Source organism: Pollachius pollachius, assembly GCF_949987615.1.
Source record: "Pollachius pollachius genome assembly, chromosome: 1".
NCBI classification, from domain to species: Eukaryota; Metazoa; Chordata; class Actinopteri; order Gadiformes; family Gadidae; genus Pollachius; species Pollachius pollachius.
The window spans coordinates 13,249,296-13,277,078 of NC_136934.1; the positions used below are offsets into that span (position 1 = coordinate 13,249,296).

Below are 27,783 nucleotides of genomic sequence, written 5' to 3' on the forward strand. Positions count from 1 at the left end.
CTTTATTTGATTTCATATCCTATGACCATTCCAGTTAAAATGTGTACCGATAGAAAAAGTGACAGAAAATGCTTCATGGATATATAAATATACAAATAGAGGAATCTACTTTATTTTATTACAATCTGTAACATTATATAGAGGTCTAAGACAACCGTATGGACTTGGGCTAGTGCATTTTTGATTTGAAGTAATTCAGACTAGATATCTCTTTGTACTGGCAACATGTTGGAGTAACAGCAAGTGCAAATCGGTTCCTTTAATTTTAATTCAAATCTCAGTGTGTGATCAATGTAGGCCTACAGGCCCCAACCTATTGACAACGCGTTAACTTATAGCTCAACCGAAAATATACATGCATCTTTTTCCTTTGGCGAGTCCGGACACAACCAGTTTCCCTAGCCAAAGCCAAGTGAAGCCCAGGTTCATACGGTCAGGTCGTCACTGTTAATTACCACCAGTGGACAGGTACCATGCCAGACTTAATTACTTTGATTGGTCCATTAAAAAGAGAAGCACAGTAGTACGAGACCAGAGCAGAGGCCACATTGGTCCGAAAGGAAACAATTCTAGTTCAAGGATCCAATCTTCCTCAAAACAAACAGTAAAACCGCTACCCCAGAAAGTCGGACGTTTCGCATATTTTCACCTACATTACAAATATGTATAATTTGGCACCAACATTATCAAAGTGTCAAATGACTGAACGTGCAGTAAACTTATTTAATCCAAGTGCACACAAATCAAGATGCCAGTGCAATAAAATAACATTAACGGCAATACAACAATATAGATCGATCTCTTTCAAAATATATATATATATATATATATATATATATATTTAGTATCTATGTATACATATGTATATACATATATATGTGTATATATACATATGTATGTACCAATTTTGACCAAAAAATAAATATAACCACCAAAAAATAGATAAAGAACTTGATACAGTGGAGAAAAGAAAGCAAAGCGATCACAGCGGCCATATCTTTAACAAAGAACCACCCTCGATGTTGACAAGTACCAGCATATAGGCACAGAAACTTAAACTGGCACATGCTGTCGCTATGGTGGGCACATGCACACAAACACACGCACACACGCACGCACACGCACGCACACACACACACACACACTCACACACACACACACCATCAAGCAGCAGCCATGCACATATTTAGGCACAGGAGTCTAGTAGGGGATCTGGTTCTGGTAGTACTGGAGCATGTCATACGTTTTACTCCTGTAACAGCAAAAGAGAAAGATGAATCAGAACAGCAGGAGTCAACGAAAGTGGGTCTGTAGAATACTGGCCCAAACAGTATTATTACTGGCCCTCATCTCAGTGAATTGCCACTGAAGCATGTTATTTTACAATTCAAATTATTATTATTTTTTCATCACATTTTGAAGCACTAGCCCATTGTGACTATTATGCCTAGGGTCCTCAGGCACCCTTTAGTGTAGAACCAAGATTAATGATAACTATTACGGTGGCTCTGTTGAGATCAAGTGAGGTGTTTCTGTGCTGTGTGCTGTGTGTTGTGTGTTGTGTGTCTGATTTCTGACCTGCTGCTGAGGAAGCAGTTCTGGATGACCTTGATGATGAAGCTGGCCGCCTCCTTCTCGCTCACCGCCGGATTGAAGCGCTGCCTGGAGGTCAGGTAAAACATTACACAGAGCACTGAAACCCCATCCACTTCACCACCAGAGGGGAGAAACACCAGGCCACAGCCCAGTCGGCTGACAGGCGTCAACACAGGTTATTTTTTTCCAAAGAGTCGGGAGGGACACACAACTCACTTGAGCAGCTTAATGGTCTGTCCTCTGAAGCAGGGAAGGCCGGTGTCCAGCATCAGCGTAACCAAGGAGACCACCGCGTCCATGTAGGGACTGTAGGGGGACAGGAGGAACACCAAATCAGAACGCCACTAGGGTATTTAAAGGCTTCCCAGACCGGTAGCAAGTCTAGGAAATGAAGCAATGATTGATTGAGGAAAGTTCAGTCAAAGTATCCCCTGTGATGCTTTGTCCGTCCAATGGCCAACTTTCAAACCAAGTTACATCAAAATGTTTTCACTCATTAACTGGCCATTCGTTTTAACTGTAGTGGGCTAAAAAATAATTTAAAAAATCATCCACTCTGATGTTTGGCATTGTTTGCCAAAACAAAACCTGTTTACCATGGCAACTGAAGGATGGTCTCAGTTCTTGTCACCAGACAATGATCCCTCTCACCCACACCCACACCCAGACCCACATCCACATTTCCTCTCACACACATACACACACACACACACACCGGACAGCGGGGTTTCCTCTCACACAGAGACACACACACAGTGTCAGTGAGTTGTCTTCTCACACAGACACTCACCGGACAGCGAGGTATCCTCTCACACACATCTCCATGAACCACTTGAAGGGCGTGGCCTCCATCTTGCCCCCCATGATCATCACCATCTCGTCGGTCAGCTTGATGTCCGGCTCCCAGCCCAGGTTACCCCCCGGGGAGCTCTCAAACATGAAGCCAAAGTCTTGGGGATAAACAGATGTATCCACCAGTTCACATTAGCAACAGCAACACAATGGCAATGAACAAAGCCCAAAGCGGCTATATAAAACCAGCGACAAACTACACCTCTGCCTAATTCTAACCTGCACATTTTGCCCCATTTAAAAAAAATTATCATGTAAACTGTTTTGCTCGTGCTACAAATATAAACCACAATTGTATTCTCACTCTAGGTGCTTGGGGCTTTAGAAATTGTGTTTTTATTTTGGTGATGAAAGACAATAGAAAAAGTAACACAATTAATGTGCGCACAAATGTGCACGTACACACACACACACCAATGTGGATGATGTGTCCCTGGCTGTCCAGCATGATGTTGCCGTTGTGTCGGTCTTTGATCTGCAGTAGGAAGACCAACAGGCTGTAGGCAGCCATGCTGCGGATAAAGTTGTACCGCGCCTGCACACACACACACACACAGACATACACACACATACACACAGACTTTGAGTTGTAAAAGGCACTGTAAACCCGTTAGGAACATGCTTGCACCTTTCCGGACTTGGGTCACACGGAGTGTTGATTGCAATGATGGATCAATGGCCGAGCAAACAGCAAACATTAGGACACGGGGCGTTGTACCTTCTGGAAGGCCAGGGTGGACTCGTCCCCGTACTGGTTCCTAAAGTAGTCGTACATGCCAAAGTCAGTCTGCCGTCCCAGCTGGTCCCGAGACTTGCAGTCGGGGATACACTCGATCACGCCACACTGCAGTCAATCAAAACCCATCAATCGAACATGAACTAGACAACAAACAAGTGTGTGTCGACATGTTGGTTCGAAACAGTCAATTGTATAAAAAGAATTGCAATGTACTTTTTGTATGTTTTGAAGGACAGAGGAATGAGGAAAGGAAAATAGGTTTGATTATTGGGGTAAAAACATTTTAAAAGCATTTTACATTTGCTTGTAGCTGTAATACTGTACAGCTACCAGCGTTCATTTTGAACCGTTTTTCTCTTTAGCCCCCTACTGGTCCAAACTAATACTGCTAGTGGTGTGGTGTGGTTGGGCTGGGTGCAGGCAACTCACCCCCGGGGCGGTGGCCACCACTCGGTAGGGGAACACGTAGAGGTCCAGGCCCACCAGCTGGAAGATGTTTTTGAACAGTCCGATGATCTGGAGGGCCAGCATGTCCTGAGGGAGGGGAGGGTGAGGGGGGAGGCACCGGTGTCAGGAGACAAGAGAAAAGGACTGATAGAAAGACAGACAGAAAGGCAGGCAGACAGAGAGATAGATAGACAGAGGGACAGACAGAGAGAGACAGACAGACAGACCAGGAAGACATTCAGAGACACACCTGTCTGCAGTCATCGCCCACTTTAAAGATGGCCGCCTGCCAGATGATCCGCTTGGCTTCGTCTTCGCTCTTGGCCTCGTCCATAGAGTCGGAGCTGCACAGCAGACCTGTGGACAACGCAGCAAGGTCACTCAGGTTACCACATCAACCTCACCTCTGAACACCCCCGATCTATTGCTGTATCATTCGAACTGACATGATTCTGTTACGTCATTACAACTCAGATTATGCACCTTCTTTTTCCAGCTCGCTGACTCCACACCTTCGCACTTTGAATTTGGCAAGGTAGGGAGCTTTGGCCGCGCTGCAGAGACACAACACTCAGAGTCAGGGCATTTTAATCAATGCATGACTAGATCAAATAAAAAGGACAGCCAGTCCAGGTGCTGCCTTTGTGATGGGAGGTATAAGCCAATGGGGAGCTTAGGTGTACCTCTGCAGTGGGGTCCCGGACTTGTAGTCTATGTCTAGGACAATGGCCTCTGGGTTACTGGGCAGATAACAACCCGGCTGGACCTTGATCTCCGCCATGGCTTTCAGGCAGGCCCTCTTCCTCTCGTCGCCCTTTGGGTAGGGCCTGCCGAGGACACACGGTTACAGAGACAGAGGGTGAGGGATTACAAAGAGTTTCCACAACAACAACAACAACAACATTTCCATGTGAGCCTTCACCTGTTGGCTTAGATTAGCATGCATGGGTATCTCATCTAATGAGTCGCCCACAAGCACACAAACACACGCACACACTCTGGGATTGTTGCGCCACCGGAGGGGGAAGTAATAAAGCGGAGAGGAGTCACAGGGGAGATGACGTGAGGATTGCTCTTCCCCTGGACACTTGCGATTAGCCGTTCATTAGCACTGTCGTTGGCTCGCGGGGGACTTTTACTTTGACGTGGCCACTGAACAAACAGCACTAAGCAGGCACATGTCAGAACAAGGTGCGTCCACCAAGGAGTGGGTGCTAAACACACAGTGACACGGTCACAACATCAACACACTAGTTGGACAGGTGCTCCGGGGAAGCCTTGGGATGTCTTCCAGCTCAATAGATAATCAGAGAGACAATTTGACTAAATGAACAGCAGAGGGATTTGCAGAGGATGATTCACTAGGGGCCGTAATCAGGGAGAGGTAGAATACATTAGGACTCAGCAGGGAGGGGGGGGACTTAGTTAGCAACTCATTTACACCTTGTAGACTACCTGGAGGATACAATTATTCATTATGTGCAATCAATGGAATCATGCGCGTGTGTGTGTCTGTGTTAGTTATACTTTAGAAAGGAAAGGAAAGGAAGAACAAAAAATGATTTGTTCGATGAGCCAGCGGGCCTACTTGATGAGGGCCGAGACGTTTGTGATCTCGTTGAAGAAGTCAAACTCTCGCTGGTAGAAGTCCTTGGCAGGGCCTGACAGAGAGCCTGTGATCTCCTCCACCATCTCCTCCAGCAGCTCTCCTATGTCAGCTAAACCAAAACACACACACAAAATTAATCAAGACAGCGATAGCAACAACAAGGACACTTTAATTTAGTTGTCAAACACACATTTTACAGGCTATTATGTGTTACGAAGGATAACCGATGCAAATTCAGATAGAGACGGTATCATCCCCGGTGAAACTTGGTTTACTCTGATTAAGGTTCCTGATTCGCTCAAATGATTGGCAGGTGATGAGATAAAATATGACCTCACCTGTTAATATTTATAAGCAATCGGAATTGTGGTCACAGCCATTTGGATTAAACGTTAAGTTTCTCTTAAAACCAACAAAACCCCAGTTTCTGGAGGCAGTAAAGTGCCCCTCTCTAACAGCTGAATAGTGAACTCCAAAGCCCAGAAAATGGTCATGTGGATGGATGGAGCAATGTTGACCTTAAATAGGTTTTATTGTATGAACTCAGTGCTGTGTTCCCCTCTTTAACCATCCATCAAGAGCAGTCATCATTAGTGGCCATGGCCATCCACTGCTGCCAATGCTAGCCTGATAACATCACTATTGCTGTACTGTATGACCAGAGGGTCCCAGACATGCCAACTTTATTGTTTACACACCTCAGCAGTAGCTCAACTAGTCTAGTGGCTTGAATGGTGTGAGGGAGGGCGACAGAGAGAGGAAAGATAAATAGAATCAAGAGAAAGGGAGGGAAATGGAAAGGTGGTCTTGTCTGGCTCAACTAGTAAAGCCTGGCATTAACACTGCTAGGGTTAGGGGTTTGATTCCCGCATGGGTCACCCATGCCAAGAATGCATGCGCTCACGGAGCTGCAAGACGCTGTGGACAAAAGCGTCCACCGCATAGCATACACAAAACAGATTGAGAATTAGAAAGAGAGAGACTGACACACACAAACTCACACACACACACACACACACACACACACAGAGACAGAGAGAGAGAAAGAGAAAGAGAGAGAGACAGAGAGAGAGAGACAGAGACAGACAGACACAGAGAGCGAGAGCGAGAGCGAGGGATTTCTTACGATCTTTGTGGTGCGCCTCCTCGTCCAGGTAGATGTTGGTCTTCATGTTCCAGATGAACTGGTGGGCCAGCAGCTGGGAGGTCTGGGCGGCCCACAGGATGTACTCCCTCACGTAGCCCATCTGGGGACACAGCACCCAGAAGGAGGACTCAGTGGGGGGGGACAGGGGGAGACATGGTGTCTGGGGTAGAGTGTGCAGAACGAAACCAAAGAGCTTACCTTGTCATAACGGAGGGCCTGGACGATTTGAGGGATGTAGAACAAAATGGCATCCTAAGTGGGAGGGGGGAAACGGTACATGAGAGAGGGAATAACACTGGGCTTAGAGGGAATGTATACCATGGCTTGTGTTTGTGTGCTCACACTAGGGATGGTTCCCAACCTTTTTTGGGGCTGTGACCCTATTTTGGGTCCAATGAGTGGGTCATTCGCTTTGTCAATAAGTGGTAGTTTGCGCGCGGCTACAAAGTACGAGCATTATTTTAATACAAAAAAATACATATAGAAAGACATGTATATACCCTTACCAGACCTTGCAAACCTATACAAATGTTTCTGTAAATTAACATAAGTCATATAAAACGTGTCAGTAAGTCAGCCCCCCCGCCCCCTAATACAGTCAGCGTGGTTACCGGCGGGAAGGAGCGCAGCACTTTGACCCCGTACTGGGCCGTGAGCGGGTGGGGGGGATACATGGAGGAGAAGTAGGAGAGGCCGGTGGGGGGGTCGGCCGGCGCCCAGCACAGGATGTGGCTCAGGTCCGGGGAGTCGGCGTCGATGGTGTGCCAGGTGACCAGGAACTACCAGACACACACATGGAGGAATCAGAGAGAGAGAGAGAGAAAAGGGGGTACCGGGTAAAGGGTGGGGGGCTGGATTAATTAACATGTCAACATAAAACCCTAGCATCGGGGTTACGATGACCCCCCCTGTCTCCATTCGATGCATATGACAGTGGACCCGGTACATCAGCCAGAGGTCGCGACCCCGCAATTGCTAATTAGGCCCCCAGAGGGAAGCCTGGGTGTTCATTAGCCGCTAAAAGGCCTGAAACAAACACGCCGCGAGATGTCAAGGAGGATAAACATGCAGATCATAACATCCTCGGGGGACCGATCTGTTCCAGTCCCCCCCCCCCCAGAACGAGAGGAGGAGAACATTATTAAGGGTCTAGCCAGGCAGCACTAAAGAGGAGAGATGGCAGAATGCTACAGAGGGAGATGGTTGACTTTAACAACAAACACAGAACGACCTCGGGAGAATGGGATGCACACAGGGGTAAAGCCTGATTAGAAACTTTATGCCTCGTTTAAAAGGCTGCAAGAGATTTTAAACTCTGGCGCTAACTTCTGGTGCAATTCTCTGCTTAAAGTTTGCCATTTCAAAACTTCAAGAGGATTTACAGCAATGAATACAGGGTGAATAAGTACTGATAGGATACCATTTTAGCTGTAGACCTAATGTTAAAGCTTCAGTTAATTCCTACTTTATGCAAATTAAAAGCCAGGCATAGATTTATACAAACTGCTTTGAGACATCTGGTACCCAGGGAACAATAGCTAAAGATACACAGCTTTTAGTTTGAGCTGTCGGCTTGAAGCCCACACTTTGAGCACCTATTTACCCAAACCATGAGGAAGCTTTTTCTCTTCCTTTTTATCATTTTATTCTTGGGGAACAACTCTGTCTGAAACTGTATCACGTATTGAACGTTAAAAAGGTCAAAGGTCAGCAGAATGGCAGCAGCGCACCTTGACGGCCTCAGGAACGTCGCACACCGCGGACGGGTCCATGCGCACCAGGCGGGTGACCTCCGACACGATGGCCTCCGTGTTCTTAAACCTGGAGGGGTCAGTCACAACAAGACGAGGTCAACCAGGTGCATGCTGGGGCCTGGGTCTCTCAATTCTGGGATATTTTCCCAATAAGAAATAAAACGCTGCAAGGTTGTGTATAAACTTATGTTTACCACGTACCCGCCTACGCTTTTACTGCAAAACAATGGGGACGTTCAGTCAGTCAGTCAGTCAGTCAGTCAGTCAGTCAGTCAGTCAGTCAGTCAGTCATGTCATTCATTCCCTCTGTCAGTCAGTCAGTCCCTCAGTCAGTGACTAAGAGACTAAAAGAGACAGTCAGTCGGTGAGTTATCAACTTCCTCCAGGCTCGCATTGTATGTGCCCGGCCAAAACAGAAGAAGTTATCGACTCGGACTGCAGACGAGCGCTCCGCCCGACGACAGGACCCCTACCTGGCGGGCAGCTGCAGGGCCAGGTAGGGCGCGATGCTCCAGGCCAGGTTGACGTTGTCCTTCCACTGCTTCTCCGTGAGGCTGATGTACTTGGACCTCCAGTTGGCGATGCTGGTCTCCACCGACTGCTCCGTGGCGATGAGCAGCTCCGGGGTGGACAGCGGGTTGTACCACGTGGTCAGCCGCTCGATCTCACTGGCCTGGGGGGCCGGGAGAGTGGGGGAGAAGGGCACCTTCACCTTCGACTGTACGGGTGGTTCTTTAACGTGCATGCAGTCCAACCACCTATCAATGAAACACGCCGCTGAGACTGCGGTGTGTGTGCGTGTGCGTGCGTGTGTGTGTGGTGTGTACCAGAAGGGCCAGCAAAAGAATCCTGCGTTTCATGTAGTACTTGTGAAGCTGAGATCCTCTGTTGCTCTTCTTTGACATTCCTAAAAACAGACCAGAAATAACATTGAACACCACCACTACCACTATAAATCAGCACAATTTAATGTCCTCACATTGGTCATATTGTCTATTTTTTCTTTCTGGAATCTTTTCAGAGGAATTTTCAGAGGACGGTTCATTTCGTCTGAGATTTTCCCCACAGTGGGGGGACAAAAGTGGACCGGAAAAAATGTATTCTTGAGAGAAATATTTCATATATATCTGAATTGAGTAAATATCTGCAGCAGTGCGGCTTATTCCACGGTTCCACCAGCAGTGAATTATAATTAAACTCGCCGCCCTCTTGGTTCCATCTCGGTTCTACACGCGAGCTGGGGGCAGGGGGGGAGGGAATTGAAAGTGGAAATCCACACTCGGTTCCTTCCCCAAACCAGCTCCAGTTTCGAATCAAGATGGCCACTAGGGCGAACACAACAGAACCGAGCGAGTCTCGTACCCGACTTCTTGGATATGGTGGACATCCCGGAGGACAGGGGGTAGGTGTTGATCCAGCCCTGGGCCACCGCCTGCTGCCGCTGGCCCACGGCCGCGTCCAGGCTGTTGCGGCTGTCTGTCACCGTCATCACAGACAGGCTGTTCACAGACATGTCCTGTGGGTCTGAGCAAAGAAGAAAAAAGGGCCCCGTTAATAGCCGACGTTCCATCCGTCCGTCCATCCATGCACCACCTCACAGAAATCATTGCAGGGATCTCTGCAGTCGTGGTCTTTGAAGTCGTGTGATAAGAGCAAGACACTTGAACAACTTTGTGCATTTAAAGTCAGTTCGTAGTTCTAAAGTTTGTCTTTTTTAAAGATACTGATTATCACACTAAAGCCTTTGGACCGTAGGGGGTACCACTACAATGGGAAAAAGCTTTGTGATCCGGTCCGCCCTTTCTACATCCACCGTGGCTCATTCCGCCCGGCTGAATGGTCCGCTGGGCTGTACCTGGGGGCACCAACTGGCTGGCCGCCAGGTACTTCTTGTCAGACAGCAGGTTGGCGTAGAACTTGATCATGATGCTGATGTCCTCCCGGAGCCTCTTCTCCGTCTGGGTGGGGAACTTGGGAGTCACGCTGAGCGGCAAAAGAGAGGGAGTGCGGAGGTCAGCGACGTCAACGGCTAACAACATAGAGGGGATGGGCGGTCGACAACAGGGGGGGTGGAAAGGAATCACGTCTGTGTGGCGGCCGTGTTGTGCTCCGCGACGCGAGTCATACCAGAAGTAGTCGAAGGCCGTCGAGTAGATCTTCTCCCGCAGGACGTTCCTGACGGTGGCATTGGTCATGACGTCGGCGTGCAGAATTGTCAGGCCAAGCGTCAGCAGCCTGCATGGAGGGACACAGGGTCGATCCGATATACATGACTCTTTATCACTCCTGTTGCTAACACTGAGCGCCTGATGTTCACCACTGTCAATAGTGAAACACGGTTACCTGTATCTTGAACCGATGGCGGCCACGTGTCTGTTGAGGCTACTCTTGGCCCCGCCCACGCTGAGTGACAGAGACCGTTTTAGGATGGAGGCGAAGATCTCCACCTGGTCCGCACTGCTGTACTTGGCGATCTCAAACCTCTGCACCAGGAACTGCATCGGAAGACAATGGGAGACAGAGGGGGAGAGGGAGAGTAAATAATGGGGGAAATTTACAAATGAATATGGTAAAGTAATAGTAAAGTAAAGTAAAGTCAGTATAGTAGTTGCAACATGAAAGAGAAAACATGTTCCTCATGACAACCACAGTTGACTAAAGAACTGCAGAAACGGTAACATGGGGCTTTTATTTTGGTAGAAATTCAGACCTCTATCCACAGGAAGTGAGGGGTGACGTCGGGGGGGCAGGGGGCAGGCTGGCTCTCCTCGGAGGCAGCCAGAGGGTCGGCCTCCACCTTGGCCTCGGAGAAGAGGCCCATCTTGAGCTCTGCCGTCATCTGCCAAGCACCCGCCATCTCACGCATGAACTAATGGGAGAGGAACAGTGGAGAGTACAACACATTAAGGGTATGTATGAGAGTATGGGGAGGACTAATACTATACATTAAGGGTATGTATGAGAGTATGGGGAGGACTAATACTATACATTAAGGGTATGTATGAGAGAAGAGGGGAGTACTTATACTTCACATTATGAGTACACAATGAGAGTATAATCGAGGACTAATACCTCACATTAAGTACGGTATTGGAGTAGAGGAGAAGACTAATACTACACATTGAGAGTTGATAAGAGTAGAGGGGAGGACTAATACTTCATATTAAGAGTTAGGTAAGGGACTAGATGGGAGAACTTATACATCACATTATGAGTACACAATGAAAGTATAAGGAAGAAATTATACTTCACATTAAGAGTACGGTATGAGAGTAGAGGGGAGGACTAATACTTCACATTAAGAGTACTGAATGTGAGTAGCGAGGAGGACCAATACTACCCATTAAGAGTAAGTCTTTACATGAACTGTTGAAGAGTGTAGAACTGTGTAGAAGAGCAGAGATGTGCAGAGTTATGAATGAGGCAGCACCCTACATCTTTGTTTGAAATATATTATCAGAACTACTACTGCATGATATTTACTTTATACTTCTGCTGTTGCACCATATCGAAAACAAGTTATTGTACAGGTTGTGGTGCTGCTGCAGCACAACACAACATGAAAGAACAAAAACACAACACAACTTGGGCTGTAGTAGACACACGTACCGGCACCTCCACTCCGTTGCGGGCCGCCAGAAGCCACTCCCAGCATGCAATAGCAGTCTCCATGCCGTGCTCAGAAAACATCTTCAGTGGAGACCAGCACAGATGGTGCAGTAGCTGGGGATCGCAGTCTGAACACAAGCAAGACAACAGATGGATAGCAATATAATAACTGACTAATAACTCCACCGTGCTATTTATACTAAATTAAGGGAATGCACTGTGATCGACTGGAACGCAACGCACCTTTGGTGGTGATCAGCAGGGCGGCCATCTTGAACATGGCCTGTGTGAACTCCTCAGGGTTCTGGTTGGCCAGGGCGAGGCTCATCTGATGGACCATCAGCTTGCTCAGGTCAGCCTGGCTGTGCGTCGCCTCCGAGAACTGAATCATACCAGCCACCTACACATCCACACACACGTGAAGTCAAAGAAGCAGCAATCTTATCATTCTGATTTATTTTGGTATTATTCTTTTTTTTCCATTTTCCCCAACTACTGCTGTGAATTTAGATATCTGCTCATACATTGACGAGAGGCCTTGAAAATAACATTTGGTTTCATGTGATTCGGCTGTTGAACAAAGTTTGCCAATAATCTGAAGTAACTTTTATGGCCTCTGAGAACTTCTTGACTGGTCCAGGTTAAATAAATCGCTAACCAGCAGAAATACAATATGTTGCCTGTAACGGGCAGCTTTTGTCACTTTGGATCCTGAAATTTCTTTTGGGATTGTGCCAATGAAAAACACCACCTACATGATACTGCACGCCATTAACCATTTTAAATGCAGTCCGAACGCAGCTGCACATCATCTCTAGTCTTAGAAACACCCATCACCTCTCCTGTGTAGCGGTTGCGTAGGTTGAGGGAGGCCATGAAGTTGGAGTAGTCCTTCTTCACGCACGCCGGCCTCTCGGTCAGCTGGGTGCTCTGCAGAGGAACATAGTCAACAGGTAGCAGGGTGCGCCACGAGACCCGCTAGACTGACATTAGCTTATTGTGCCTGAGCGCTGTCTTGTTGTTGTTGTGGTTGCTGTTGTTGCAGTTCGTTTGAATGTGGGAGGGACCAACCTGAGGGAAAGCAGCCTAAAGTTTGCCACGGGCCGCCAGCACCGCCAGCACAACCAGTTAGCCAAATGGGCAACCAGCCAAAGCAAACCACCAGGCCATTGCAGGTAAGTTACGAGCCAACCAGCACATCAGCAAACAGCAGCCAAGCAACCAGGAGGTGGTTTCGTTGCAGTTTTAATAAAGACAAAATACAACAGATGCAGCAAATGAAAAGACGGACAAAGCAGGATGAACGACACAAAGAACAGACAAGGTGACGGCGGGACTGGTTTGCAAGCGCACATGGATACACGGTGGATCTAGAATCCATGCACGCATTTACAACGCTGCGCAAATATATGTATTACAAAAACAAACATGACTATGACTCACATTTAAGCACGTAAACAATGTGAATGAAATTAAGACTTGACAACAATTTGTGTTCCAAAACATAGAAGCACTATGGCACACTCATTATGTGTTATAACATTAATGATGACTATATGAAGGATATAAAAAAGTGTAAAAAATAGTTGCATTAATATCTAGCCCTCCTCACCTCTTAAGATGCTAGAAAATAGGTCAGTCGGATCGGTTCATAATGTGTGTGTCTGAGGGTGTGTGTGTTAAACTCACTCCAAGAGTGGTGCTCTGTCGGTTGTAGCCGGCAAAGTGCAGGATGCTCTCAGTGGCCATGGCAAGGCCCGTGTGCTGGGACAGCCCTGACACCCAGTTGTGGTGCTTGTTCAGGTACTCCTGCACACACACCAAAAAAATATCAAAAAAATAAACTAAATATATAGCTTCAGATAACTAAACAACACAAATGGCATTTATCTGGGTAAAAATAAGTTTTCAATCCATAATAAATGTATATTAAAATACTGAAGAGTGACCTGGAGATGGGACTTGGTGACTGAAGGAGCCCATTTCATGGCTTCCTTTAAGATCTCACCACAGCGCGCAGCAAAGTCCTTCACAATGCTCTGAGGAGACAGAATAACATGCATGTGTGTTCACAAGTAGCACAGAACCTAGACCTATAAAATGGCAACAATGTTCATTTCTTTAATTTCCATCTCTCTCCCTAACCCCAAATATGAAAGTTCCTCAGCAAATCTTACCCAACCAATTAGAAATATGTGATAAAATTCAATGCTCAACAAACAATATTAAAGAAAAAAATATCTGCATTAACCCAATACTCAATATGGCACAGCGAGTTACAGATGTTAACAAGATAAAACTAGCGATGGCCTACTGTCCTCTAGTGGTGACAAGTGTAATTGCAGGCAGACCAACCTCTCTGGCCTCATACGTGTCGGGGACCGTGATCCTGTGTGGAGTGTCAGGGATGTCATAGTAAGGCTGGTCCTTGTGAATGTCCTAAACAATTCAAAATATATATTATAATAAATGAAACACCAGCAACAAATTACATCTTTGTCAATTCAAGCTCTATTTTTCCTCTATCGCCAAGACAAATTATCATTATTTTTATTATACAAGTTGGATGAACCACAAAAGGTTAGGGGCAAGGCTTGCTCATTGATTGACCGGTTTGATGAAACTGAATCGGACTGGAAGATGTGCTGGTGAGAATGTTATTAGAAGTAGTTACAGTAGCAACGATTTCCTCTTTCAAATGGTCACTCGATATTTCAGTCACTTTATGCTTAGGTTTTGACCGCCGCTGCATCACTGGAACACTTACAGCACCCAGAGACAACGACAGAGTCTGCAGAATGTCCAGCATGGTCTTCAGCACACGCCCGCTCCACAGCAGGTGTGGGAACCTGACAGTGGAAACAGTGACAGGTCAGTCGGGACAGGAACCACAACAAAAGCAACACGAGGGAACATAAGGGATGGTTTTGCCGGTAACACATACATCTCAGCTAAGCCAGAAAGGTATTTGTCGGCCACTCTGCGGATCCTCTTGTGAGTGTGGTTGAAGTTGACCAATAGGAATTGGGCATGTCGCTCCAGCTCCTCCTCATGTTCTTTGGTCTTGGGCTAAAAAGACATTACAAGGATTTTTTTTGTAATGAAACAAACTAACAACCGCTTACAGTTATTGAACTATTTTGATTCACGAATACAAACATGACAAAACTAAACAGGGTGTGATGGAACTGACATTTCAACTGATTTGTTCTCACTGGTGAACTCCCAAATGTAGACTCCCTTCCATTGCACATACCTTCTCAGCCATCATCTGGAGGAAGACATCAAACACCTTGTCACCGACGCAGATGACACACTGCATCATGCCTGAAGAAAGCATTGTGTTGAACACAAAAACAAAGATGACAGAACTATGCTGTTCAGGTTTGTAAACAGGTTTCCAAAGTCCTCACCAGATTTGTCCTTCTGAATGGCCTTGTCTTCGTAGTACCTAAACATGACCTGAAAGCGGTCAGCGTCGTTGGAACGCAGCATCCTGAAGTTCGGCCAAAGAGGGACAACAATAAGATAATATATTATACAGCGGATTTGATACCGTGCTTAGACAATGGAAAAAAAATTAACCATCAATGTAGTGACGGCCGTATTGGTTCTAAACACTAGCTAGGTGTGGGGGGGTGGGGGGGGAACTGACTCCGCCTTCAGTTCCCTGGCACCTGGCTGGTGTTTAGAACCAAGATGGCAGCTAGGGGAAAAAGGCCCAGAGAAACGGTTGGATAAAGCACTAAGAAACTGTTTTAAATAGAATGTGAGCTGACCTCATGTACTCAAGTCGGTAGACCGATAGCAGGTAGGTCGACATGGCAAAGTCCAGCTTGTTGATGAGGGTGGAGACTTCCGGAGACGGGTCAAGTAGATTAATGATGGTGGAGCGCAGCTCACTCAGCTCCGCCTTAACACAGGTTATATCAGATTAGAAAGGTTAGCAGTGTACAGGTGCGTTCTGTACCAACATGGCACGACATTTCCCTTCTATTCAAATGACCGGACGAATACTTGAGAAAACACAGGCCCTCCTCTTGAGTAGCATCACACATGGTCTTTATGAGTCAGTACCTGTGTGACCGTGTCGTTTTTCAGAGCAGAGTTGTACTGCAGTTCTGAGCGGAGTGGTTCGCCGCTGGGGAAAGTGAGGAGCGGAGATTTGGTGGCGATCTCACACACCCCTTCGTACCACTCCTCTGGCCACAGGCCTGGGGGAGAGAACACAGGGAACGCGGGTTGTGAGAGGTGCCACATCCGTTCTCTGTGTATACCTGCTCCGCAGGGAGCATCACAAAAAGGTTTCTGTCCTACAAAACAATTAATGTGCAAGCAATGTGCATACAATTATGTCATCTATGTATGTATGCATTATGTACACATTTAATTTCCGGTGGCAGTGTAGGACCTTCCATTCATTTTTATGGCATTGTATTGTGCTTTTTTAAATAAAGTCTGTATTTCATTCAAGGATATTTAGTTAGTTGTGGCTTTTTTATTTTAAGTTCCACCCACTGACCATTAGGTTGTACTAGACTATTTAAAATGCTTTTGTAATTCAATAATATAGTAAGTCGTTATTTATCAAATTTGATATCCGATGGTTTTTCTCAATTGACAACAACAATAGCATACGGATCTTAAGAGTCCGATTTTTGGCAGATGCCGGACAAGGTGTGTAAGAAGAGTACTTCAACACTTCAGAGTTCAATATGGTAATTAAACATTTTAAAGTATAAACAATTCTTAAATACATATAAAAACATCAAATAAGGGGGCCCAGTTGAAGGCAATGCTGCCAACATGGCATGATGAAAAGGCCAGAAAGGACTGCCATTGTTCAGTTGGCTGTTGGCTTCACCTGAGCCCTCCACAGCAAAGCCCATGACCACAGAGTACAGCCAGAAATCACGGAACAGCTTCTGGAGGCGGGGCTTGGCTTCTTTGATTGGCGGAAGTCTTCTGGTCAACTGAGGATTGGAGATGCAAAGGGTGGAAAACATTAACAGAAAGACAATCAATCAGAAAATATAACTAAAATGAAAAACTACCTATATCCATCCATTTTGCTACGGTGCTATCAATTAAACCGTAGTACTTAGTTTTTTTTCACCAATATCTTTCACCAATATCCCTTTTAATAAGAATCCAGAGAATGAGCTTGTGTGATTATGTGCTTCATGAAGAGTTAAGGATTTTTTAGTCTGTCACAGCACTTTTTGTCTGTTGTTTGAACTGGTCTTGTTTGTTCAGGAGCATTCCACATCAAAGTTCAGTTGCGGCGATCAACCACAAACATACAGAATCCACACAGTATTTCCACCACCAGACAAACCACAGGTAAGCCCTTCTACATACAAAGTAAAAGAGAAATTACCCATGTAACGATAGATCAAATGATATGTTTACTTAATGGATGTTAATTCAGTCTTGTGTGTTTATACATGGATTTAAGTCATTCGTTAAGTCGTTAAGCATTGAGGGAGGATGTACTTTGTTTTACATGCATATCGTTTTTTTTAAACATTAAAATTCTTTGTATTAAATATTATGTATGTATCACCCAGCTACTTTGCTCAATACTGCTCTGCTTTCATTTCGTGCCCCGGTGTATGTTCAGCATGTGGGTCTTCACGGTAATCTCGGCTGCCTGGCTGCTGGCTAGCCCAGCTCAGGCTGGCATAAAAGAGTTCGGCTCTCACTTCAGTCAGCCAACCTCTGACCCCGACCCAAGGGGATTTGATCAGAATTTACGGCTTACGGACATGGACACCATCCCACTGGACTTCCACAAAGAAAACACGGTCACTAGCGACCTCCCTTACGACGGTTTCGACGACGACGACTACATCGACTTTGATAAAATCCTCGCAGAGGGCAGCGATGATTACAGGCAAGAATATAGATCAACAAATTCTTAAGAATAACAAAAAAACAAAGTAGGCTCCATCGATATCTCAAGACGGATGCTATTTTAGCCCTGCATGTGATACAAGCTTTCTGATAATTGTGTGATATCTTTACAGCGAGGGGGATGAGATCGATGAGATCGCCACGCCCGCTCCAGATATCGACATCTTCGCAGAGCCCTCCGACCCCAAGACGCGCCGTGCAAGGCTGCTGCGGCTGTTCCACGGACGCTCGCGCCTCCAGCGCATCAACATGGTCAATGCCCACTTTGGCTTCAATCTCTACCGGAGCCTCCGTAATCACGTCAACCAAACCGACAACATCCTGCTGGCGCCCGCCGGCATCTCCATTGCCATGGCGATGGTTTCGCTAGGAGCAGGGTCTTCGACGCACGAGCAACTCTACAACGCTCTGGGGTTCGCTGAATTCGTCAACGCGAGCCATCACTATGAAAACGCCACAGTGCACAAGCTCTTCAGGAAGCTGACCCATAGGCTTTTCCGGAGGAACTTTGGGTACACTTTGCGCTCTGTGAACGACGTCTACGTGAAGAAGGACGTCGTAGTGAAGGACCTGTTCCGGGCCGAAACTAAGGCCTTTTACTACGCAGAGCCCCAGTCAGTGGACTTCCGGGACCCCGCCTTCCTGACCAAGGCCAATCAGCGGATCTCTAAGATCACCAAAGGACTGATCAAGGAACCCCTCAAGGCTGTGGACCCCAACATGGTGTTGATGTTGCTGAACTACCTGTACTTCAAAGGTAGGCCACAAAGAGTCCACAGCAACTGTATAAGCACTATACATTTGTATGGATCACAATATTGAACTTGATAGGTCCCAGAGACAGCACTGATAAGGGCAGAGACACATTGTACCATTTCAGACTGTGACTCAAAGTTGTCATTGCAAAGGCTGTAAAAGTGCGAAGTTTCGTAATATGTGATCATATTTATTTAAACAAAACAGGTACCTGGGAGCAGAAGTTCCCGAAAGAAGCGACTCACTATCGGAACTTCCGGATTAATGAAAAGACCAATGTACGGGTGCCCATGATGAGTAATAAGGCTAACTACCTTGCAGCTGCTGACCATGAACTGGAGTGTGACATCCTGAAGGTTAGGCATTCAGCTGTTGTTAATGAGTTGAAAGGCGGCAAAGTATAACCTTGTAATGGGGACTTACCTAGCAGCCACTGCATACTGCATTCAGTTCCCTTCCCTTGCTAGCAAGGGAAGGGAACTGAATGCAGTATTCCAAATTTCACCACTTAGCTAGTGTTTTGAACCAAGATGGCTGGTAGGTGAATAAGGCCAATAGAGTATTTTAAAGTAAATACTCTATGGAAATTACTATATTGGGTCTGTTTTTATTTTCTTTTTACTAAAAAAGGTTGACTGCCAATGATACAATTTTGAATTATTAACAGTGAACCATATTGATTTCAGCTCCCATACACAGGAAACATAAGCATGCTCATTGCCCTTCCCAACAAGATATCTGGTATGAGGGACTTGGAAAAGGACATCTCCCCTACTATAATCAACAAGTGGCTCAAAAATATGACAAATAGGTCAGTGGTGGACACCTAGTGCAAACAAATCCTATAACTACATTCAAAACACACTGGATGGTGATGTTATGAGGTCCGGAAGCAAAGATTCTCTTTTCTGTTCTCCCAATAGGACCCGTGAGGTGGTGCTGCCAAAGTTTAAACTTGAGCAGAACTACGATCTGATCTCCAATCTCAAGGAGATGGGTGTGACCAACTTGTTCCAGGAGACTGGAGACTTCTCTGGAATGACTGACCAAAACGTTTCCATCAACTGGGTAAGTCCCGCCTCGGTTTACAACTTCTAAGACCAATCTCAATAGTCAGAAGTAAAGAAAAAAGTTAGGTGCTGGACAACCTCAGTACTTTATGCTTTTCTTTGGATAATCTTCAAGCATTTTAAAATATGCACACTGTCATCATCATTGTGTCCCCCTCTCAGCTACAGCACCAGGGAACCATCACAGTGAATGAGGAGGGCACGGAGGCCGCTGGTCTGACCCAAGTGGGCTTCATGCCCCTGTCCACCCAGAACCGATTCGTGGCGGACCACCCCTTCCTGTTCCTCATCTATGAGCACCGCACAGACTGCCTTGTGTTCGTGGGCCGCGTGGTGGACCCTTCACAGAGCTAAGACCCACCCTGACCCACTTAATTGCTCTACCCTTCCTCCAGTGCCCCCCCTCAAAACCCCGTGTGTGTGTAGAGATCACCACAGGGTTCTTAATGAGTTGATAAATATTCAATGAATCTGAGGCAATATCTAAACAAGACCGATTGTTATGGTATTATATCCAGAATGTCCTTTACTTACTAGGTCAAAGTGAGTACAAAACCGGATTGATGATTTCTTGCGTCTGGGCATGTGCAATGGTGTTGTTAAAATAATTTAAGTATGCACAGCATAACTAAATCATGAATAACTAAATACCAAACTTACCAATAGGCGAAAAAGGTCAGGATACATTTGTTAATCAACCCTTTTTTCTCTAAGAAGATTGATCTAGTTATCTTTTACAAATAAATAAATGAATGCACTGGAAATATAACTGCACACGATAAGTTACTTTAAACATGTTCTCTTTGTCATCTTTCATAAAATGTTATGTTTGAAATGGAAAATGTCCACACTATGCAACCCGACCAAATCGATGGGTAGGAACAACCCACCCGGTAAATATTTGTCTGAAAAGTTAAAAACTAACCAATACCCTTCCAGGTGTATTCGCTTCTATAACCTCTATAGTGTGAGATAAATCAGGGTTGTTTTGGAAGAGGGGTCCAACATCCATACTTACTACAGCTATGACTGGAATCAAGACCCCCAGGTTGCCAGCACTGCCTGATGCCTGAGAAGCAATAAAGAAAGCAAACGTTTAAATTGAAAACGCGATTGTGTTTTTGCCATCCATATTTCTCTCCTCATGTTCCCATTGATGCACCTTAAGAGCCGGTCCCTTGTCTGACGCTCTCTCACTGGCCCTCTTTCCTTCCAGGCCCAACTGGACAAACAATTCCAGCAGATTCACCATTAGCTCGTCCACTAGTGGCTCCCCCTGTAGGTTGGCTGCGATATTGGCAAGAGCATTTATCACCGCGAGGGAACAGTGCCTTGGGGAGAAAGAAGACCAGGTTGAAATACAAAGCCATGACCTTACTTGACTAATACTATACACAACGATGCATAGGGAAGGAGCATCCACATGCCAGCAGTAAAAGTCATTTTTTAGAAATGGGATGATATTGTATGCAGACCTATAGCCCTGGTCCCTGTAGTCTTTGGCTGAGTAGACCACAGAGCTTGCTTTCACACTGATCTGCTGGAACAGGTTCCACACTTCCTGGTAGATGTATTGCTACGGAGAAGAAGACACAGCAGAGGATAATGTGCGTCACGCCACAGGAATAGCACTAAATATAGGCATGTGTATGTGTGTGTGTTTGTGTGTGGTACACTCACGTTTCCTGTGATGACCATGCAGCCCAGCTGGTCTATTATGAGCACGTCCAGCTGGGAGGGGGGCTGGCAGAACTTCTGCTGCAGGATCTGCAGGATGGGCTCCATGACCTTAGGAGTGTCCCTCAGAGCCACCGAGATGTGGCCCAGGGCCCGGATGGTGTGTTCTGGGATCAAGTGAGCATCCCTGGGACATAGCAGAAAATACTAGGCTCAGATAAATGCAACGGACCTGTTCCCATACAAGGACTTTGCGTATTAAAGCAATTGTATAAAATAAAAATAGAATCAATGAAAAGTAGAAAATGCAAGGTTAACAAATCTTTGTATTGTGTGAGTGAGTGAGTGAGTGAGTTGGATAGGAATTATTCCAATCATTTACAACAAAAAGTTTTTACTTGTCATTCTCTTGCGAGATGTAGAGCCGGTTGGATAGGCTAGCTAGAAAAGCTTCCACGATGACAGCATCCATGGTGAGACCCGCTTTCAGACACCTGCACAGGTAAATAAAGTAGGAAATTCACATATTGTCACTACTGTGGTCACACTGTATAATACATATAATGCCTCATGTTAAGGTCAACTAATGTGCTTCACCATTCAAAGCACCCCTTATGAGAAAGAAAATGGTTTAAATGTGCTGCCAATATTTGTTCTGGACAGGGCATTCAGGAGCAGTGTGCAAATGCTTAGAATGAACACCACTTATTTGCCTTGCTTCAAAATCAATCAATCACCAATTTGAGCAGCCAATGTTCAAACAGACATCCCGTCCGGCTGGGTCTAGCTCCCACCGTCCTTCCACTGACTAACTGAATGGAAAGCCAGTGCTTTGCAACAGACCTGCAAATGTTGTCAATGCAGATGTCTCGCAGCTGTTCATACATCGAGGACTGGTCCTTTCTGTTCGATAGCATGGTGAAGGTTGACTGTGAATGCTCATTGGTCACGTTGATCCTAATTTCTCCTGTACCACCAAAACAAACAACACCATTATCCACACCGAAGCACATCAGAATAACAGCAGTGGATTTCAATTAGATGGGATGTCGACCTTCTACTGAGGCAAGGTAATCATTTTCTACGCAGTGCTTGTATAAATAGTTATATAATAGCTTCAGCTCTATGGGAAAGCAACTAGTGCCTGCTGGGAAACCACAATAGAAAATCAATAACATGAATTGCATTTCAGTCGTGTTTGCATGCTGTTGCCCCGTCGTTGAACCCCCAACTCTCGATCAATATTAGAAACATGTTGCTTCTGACAGCAACAGCACTTGACTGTGAATTACATCAGCATAATTTAATGACCCTGTACATTCCTCCCTCCGTGCAATTGGCCAGATTGACAAACCACAAACCGTTGATGAATGTGAACATGCAATTCTTCAAAGCTGTGCAGTTGTTCAGCAAGCGTGCTATGGAGTAACTATGCCATTGATTACCATGAGATTGTTTCTTGGTAATAACAAATTGTATTCAAATCAGTATCTACAAATATATATCTATATACCTATATAGATATATATTTACGAACGCACACACACACACACGGAATTCCTTTAAGCCAATTGTGGATGTTGTATTTGTATATTTGCACCTGCGTTGCTTTGGCTGTGGTACTTGAAAAGCTTAACCAGAACAGGGGAGGGGACCACCAGGAAGTCCCTGAGGGAGGTGGAGGCTGAGTGGGCCACCACTGGAAACCTCTCACACAGATGCCCCAGACCCTGGGAGACGGCAGAGAGAGAGAGAGAGGGTGACCAGAGGGGTACAGGAAAAAAAAGTATTATGCAAACTAGCATTATGCAAACTTGCCAAACTATCCCATGCATTTATTGAGCTGTGATATAAAAGATTTGTAGAGATTGTTTAATAGATCATGTTTATATGCAACCAAAATAAACATAGATTAAAACAAAAAAAGAAACAACACCCTTTTGGGAGAAGGGTCACCACATTCACAAAAAAATTGAAGAAAAAGGGAAAAATATTGATTGAAAATATGAAGTGGAAACTAGAGTGAGGATCCGTTCCACGGTGTGGACAGGGAGCGTTACCTGGAGGCAACAGATGAGGAGAGGCATGTGAGCGATGATGATCTTGCTGGAGGTTTTGGACTGGAGCTTCTCGGAGAGTTTGGTGCACAGGTTCTCCGCCCCTGTGTAGAGCGCCGGCGGGAATAAAGATCCGCCCGTCAGCATGGATACCAAACCCCCAGCACCCCCCCCTTAGTCTTAAGTGTGACGCGACGCCTGCACCGTGGGCCGGGCCCAGATCAATTACCCTGCTCGTCTTTGACCGCCCACACCATGAGGTCCACACAGGCGGCGTTGGCCTGGCAACGGAGCTTTAGCGAGCTGGCCTCCCCGTGCGTGCTCCCCGTGTCGTGCAGGACGCGCTGCAGCTCAGACTGGCTGCTGCTGAACTCCTCCAGGACAAAGTCGTGCACCTCGCGCACAAACGCCGCCTGTAGGGCTGAGTCACGACCAGACAGCGTACATTTAGTGTTCGAGTGGAACGCTATTGCCACAAAACTAATCCCAACTACATGGGTGGTGGACATGTATACTTACGCTAATGTATCTATTTATAACACTTTATATTTATATTGTACCATATGCAGCGAATTAACGGACCACAAAGCACATAGGTCTGCTGTGTTACCTTTCAAGTGGTAAAGGGTGTCTCTGAGCATTTTAAACACGCAGACATAGAGCGGGTCGCTGAAGGTTTTGTAATAGAGGTCGGTGCCTGGATTACTCTGTGGAATAAATAGAACACATAAATATCAGTTAAGAAAAAGGACATGCTGTGAGAAATTGTTCATGACTCGGCGACACAGTTAGCAGTACCCGACACACCTCGGTCACCTCCAGCACTGTAGCATCCATTGACTTTAGGAAGGACTCCGAAACGAAATCCTTCACCTGCGTAGGAAAGGAACCCAAATGTAGTAACTTATAGTTAAAGAAAGAATGTAGTTCATTTGTTGGGGCATTTTCCCATTGACATTTCCCCCCCAAATTTCAACCTTCCATGGCAGTTAGCATTATGATACTCATGACTTAACATTTTTAAATGGGAGGATAATTTACCATGCTAAGAAGCTGTTTGAGCAACTGTACTGGCACCTCCAGCTCCTCTCCGCCTCCACCCAACAGCAGAGGAGACATGGAGAAACTGGAGCCGACTGTGGTGAAGTACTGGTCCGGGTCTACTGGGCTACAGTCGGGGAAATAGGCACCTGAAAGGAAGGATAACATCAGGTGTGGCTATACATAACATAGGCATGTGAAGATTTCTCAGTAAAAGAGGAAATAAATGGTGTCTATCTCACCTGCACAATGCGTGAGAGCAAAACACAAAACAAATGTAATGAATTGCATTCCAAAAAGATAACTCATAATGTGTGAACATATCATATCATTGAAATAGCCCTTTGGGGGCGTATTTAATACAGAACCTGCGTGGAGTGAGGAAGTGTTACCACGGCACTACTTCTGTATTGTGTAATCAAAATAGTGGGAGCTGAAGCTGGCACAGTGTTGAGAGAAAAACACATGATCACATAATCTGCAAGTTACAGTGGAGGCTGTACCTTCAAAGAGGTGGGGGCCCGGTGTTGTGGGGGAGCAGGGTGAATGACCTCCAGGGTCTGGACTGACCTATAATGGATGACAGAAAAGCAGTCAACATCGTTATCCTTTCAGATTTTCTCTTCCTCCTATGATCGACTCTGAACACACTAAAGGCAAAGCGATACCTTCTCATTGCCTTCATACTCTTTGCATTTGTGATGGAGAAACCTCAACCACAAATGCAAACACACACACATCCACACACCCCAGAGCAAGGTAGGAGAGCAATGTTTTGAATGTATGCATGTCTTTTCTTCCTGTATATTTTCCAGGGCAACTTCTTCAAATGTTTAGAAATACCTCCTTTATTATCAATGTCGGATTACAGATCAATATTCAATGGCTCAAATACATTTTGTATTTTGGAGGGGAAAATGCACCGATCCCCCTGTTTGTTTCTGCCCCTGCCCCACACCCACACACCTGCGTGGAGACATCCAGGTGGGTGCCTGTGCGTCTGCGTAACGTGTCCGTCGGGCACACGGTCAGCAGTGACGAGGGCAGGATGGAGCGGAAGTCGTTGAAGGACCGACGCCGCACGCCTTCCGTCTCCTCCGTCACCTGGCGGGGCTGCGGGGCGTCTCTGGGGAACAGCTTGGACAGCAGCGCCTCGTTTGTGTTGCTGTAGCGACCGAACGCACGCATCACACCGATCAGGCACGGGACAGTGTACCTGCACAGGTAAACTGTAGGGAGAAAGAACAGGTAGTTTAAGTACTGACTCTGTGTTGGGCGGGCGTGTAGGTATACGGATGCGTGTGTGTACCTGTATCGTGGTTTTCTGGGGTCTGACACATCTCCTGAAGACTCTGCATGACTTGCATGACAGTATCTAGAATCTGGTGTAGGAAATGCATTGAGCTTAGTCACTGCAATTAGCTGCAGTAATAAGCTACAATTAGTTGCTCGAAAACAGAGCAGCCAGATGCATTATGTTGTGTGCTATATTGAAAACAAGAGGCCTTATACAGCGATACCCAAAGCTCACCCACCTGCGGTCTGGAGTCCGGGTCATTCTGGGCCACATCGGACAACAGGGTTACAAGGCAGAAACTGAAGTTTTCCGCAACAGGAAGAGACTCTAAAGAGAAGAAGGGAAGACATCAATAGAGAGTTGACTAGATAAACTTTGAAAACGTGTAATTAAGTGATGAATGAGCCATTAATACCAAGCTCATTATATATGCATCTATGATTTAGCCAACTGAAGTGCAGAAATATTAGAATCAATGGAGCTGGGAGACGCAGATTAAAAGGTATCAATATCCTTTTGATAAAGTGTCAATATTAAACACATTTAAAGTAGATATCTAGCACCTGCCTGAGGAAACGGTCACACAAATTAAGGATTGCAGTTTTTACAATAACAGTAATAATAACATTAACTCCCAGGGAGGTGTCAGATTGTTAAGGGGACATTAAAATGAAAACATCAGATTTATACAGCAAAACACATGAAAACAAAAGGCTTAACACTTAAACATTCCCCTCACCCCTTCCTTTTTTCCCCAAGCTCTCCTCGATCCATTGGACCCGCGGTAGACCTTTCAGCAGGCCCAGCAAGTAGGAAACAAGTATGTCTTTGTGCTGCCAGAAGAAAAAAAAATCAAAACACTGCCCTTGTTTGCACAAGTCAATAATTATTATTCACTCATCCATTAATGAGCCTCATTCGGATACTACTACTAGCATTACTTTTATGAATTCTACATCTAATTCAAATGTGTTGTAAAGCTACTAAAAGGGGTCACGTAATCCTCACATACCATCAGAAAGGTGTTATGCCATTTAAAATCATCAGCCTAATCTGATCAAGAGCATAAGATTACTGTGTATGTGTGTACGTCTCTCTCTCTCTCTCTCTCTCTCTCTCTCTCTCTCTCTTCTGGAAGTGCAGCTGGTGACTTTACATTGCATGTTATGTACATCATACTAGTACTATAAAAAAAAAAGTCGCTATACTAGTACTATTTAACCGTTACTTACTAGTACTAAATTACCGAAAGCATGTTCCCTAAAATCAGATATACTTAATTAATCCCAGCAGACAGGAAATTCTAAATGTTTTACACACATACTGCTAGGTTACACAAAACAGTCCATCCCCTACCTGTAATTCAGATTCCACGAGGAACACAGCCAGCGCAATGACAGCATCTCTGCGTCTCACATCCAAGGTGAACACCCCTCGTAGCTCTACTGGACACATGCATTGTAACTTTTGGACCTAGAGGAAGCCAAGCAAATCCCATTGGACATAGAAAAAGACATCACAGAAACATTATGTTCATACTTAAAATACAATGTGTACATGAATATCCGTAGGATAATGCTTGATTGCGTAAATGTTCCTTCAAGGCCAAGATTCTATTATATTTTCTTCCATGCAACATGTAGTCGCCGGTAGTCTAACCTGTTTGACTGCAGTGCGCAACGCTACTAGTGAGATTGGGGCACTATTTAAACCAACGAATACCAACGATGTTTCACACACACTGTGTCTTGGTTTTCTCACAGGAATACAAATGACAACGCAACGTAAAACATCTATGTCATACTACATACGATACACAACTGTCAAACGTAGCCTGAACTTCGTTTTTTCACCTCAGAAACGCTACCGCCTGTGCGGAAGAGAAGTGCGTTGAGTCTGAACAACCCTGTTGCTGCATATTACTGCACTCTGTTCATTTCGACTGATCTCTTCATTCTTCTTACCTTTTCAAGAGGCGCGGGACGGTGTACAGCTAATGAGCGGGCCAGTGATAGCACCGTGTTGAAATAAAAACCCCTCGTTCCACCTCCCAAAGCAGACATTGTAAGGTTTACCCCAGCATCGAGGTAAATTGACCGGGAGAGGAGCGATAATAAGGGGAGTGCTGTTGCTGGAGCTCTCGGTGGCCGTGGCAAAGCTAGTATCCCGCAGTACGGAAAGCCCCCTAGTACAATATTAGTATAGTTCGATTTTAC

General features: G+C 45.7%; 2 protein-coding genes across 5 annotated transcripts; one reads left to right on the forward strand and one right to left on the reverse strand.

Moving 5' to 3' along the window:
- On the reverse strand, positions 1–27,758 carry pi4kab (phosphatidylinositol 4-kinase, catalytic, alpha b). Of its 4 annotated transcripts, none has more exons than XM_079742483.1 (55): positions 27,532–27,758; positions 26,924–27,040; positions 26,307–26,400; positions 25,806–25,894; positions 25,580–25,652; positions 25,237–25,499; positions 24,774–24,840; positions 24,271–24,419; positions 24,037–24,102; positions 23,840–23,936; positions 23,459–23,650; positions 23,233–23,333; positions 22,773–22,902; positions 22,016–22,139; positions 21,571–21,666; positions 21,176–21,359; positions 20,971–21,071; positions 20,658–20,826; positions 20,514–20,564; positions 16,618–16,726; positions 15,831–15,967; positions 15,533–15,666; positions 15,167–15,249; positions 15,010–15,080; positions 14,698–14,822; positions 14,521–14,602; positions 14,109–14,192; positions 13,703–13,792; positions 13,443–13,562; positions 12,825–12,839; positions 12,591–12,683; positions 11,997–12,153; positions 11,754–11,881; positions 10,855–11,013; positions 10,488–10,639; positions 10,272–10,379; positions 10,000–10,127; positions 9,507–9,668; positions 8,972–9,051; positions 8,618–8,817; positions 8,121–8,211; positions 7,002–7,169; positions 6,589–6,642; positions 6,370–6,490; positions 5,223–5,352; positions 4,318–4,461; positions 4,118–4,188; positions 3,885–3,991; positions 3,617–3,721; positions 3,167–3,292; positions 2,863–2,983; positions 2,387–2,546; positions 1,813–1,902; positions 1,579–1,662; positions 1–1,252 (listed from the first exon to the last, which is right to left on the reverse strand). In XM_079742483.1, exons 1-55 carry the CDS (start codon positions 27,628–27,630, stop codon positions 1,201–1,203), a joined length of 6,303 nt encoding a protein of 2,100 aa, XP_079598609.1. In that variant the 5' UTR covers positions 27,631–27,758; the 3' UTR covers positions 1–1,200. The 4 variants fall into 4 exon arrangements, with proteins under 4 accessions (XP_079598609.1, XP_079598608.1, XP_079598611.1 ...); XM_079742482.1 differs by having other exon boundaries at positions 24,028–24,102; XM_079742485.1 differs by lacking the exon at positions 12,825–12,839.
- Positions 16,796–19,849, forward strand: serpind1 (serpin peptidase inhibitor, clade D (heparin cofactor), member 1; the record flags this gene model as incomplete). Its single annotated transcript, XM_079740498.1, has 8 exons — positions 16,796–16,830; positions 17,010–17,096; positions 17,377–17,649; positions 17,783–18,426; positions 18,633–18,781; positions 19,112–19,236; positions 19,349–19,493; positions 19,658–19,849. 8 exons carry the CDS (start codon positions 16,796–16,798, stop codon positions 19,847–19,849), a joined length of 1,650 nt encoding a protein of 549 aa, XP_079596624.1.
- Positions 27,759–27,783: the final 25 nt, after the last annotated feature.

What these genes read in the sequence shown, in the direction of transcription:
- pi4kab (XM_079742482.1), bottom strand. Translation starts at nt 27,630, where the DNA reads ATGTCTGCTTTGGGAGGTGGAACGAGGGGTTTTTATTTCAACACGGTG. An exon ending in TTCTTTTGCTGGCCCTTCTG is followed by an intron (nt 8,818 to 8,971) that starts GTACACACCACA and finishes CCGGCCCCCCAG; the next exon opens with GCCAGTGAGATCGAGCGGCT. An exon ending in CAGCGAGCTGGAAAAAGAAG is followed by an intron (nt 3,992 to 4,117) that starts GTGCATAATCTG and finishes CGTTGTCCACAG; the next exon opens with GTCTGCTGTGCAGCTCCGAC.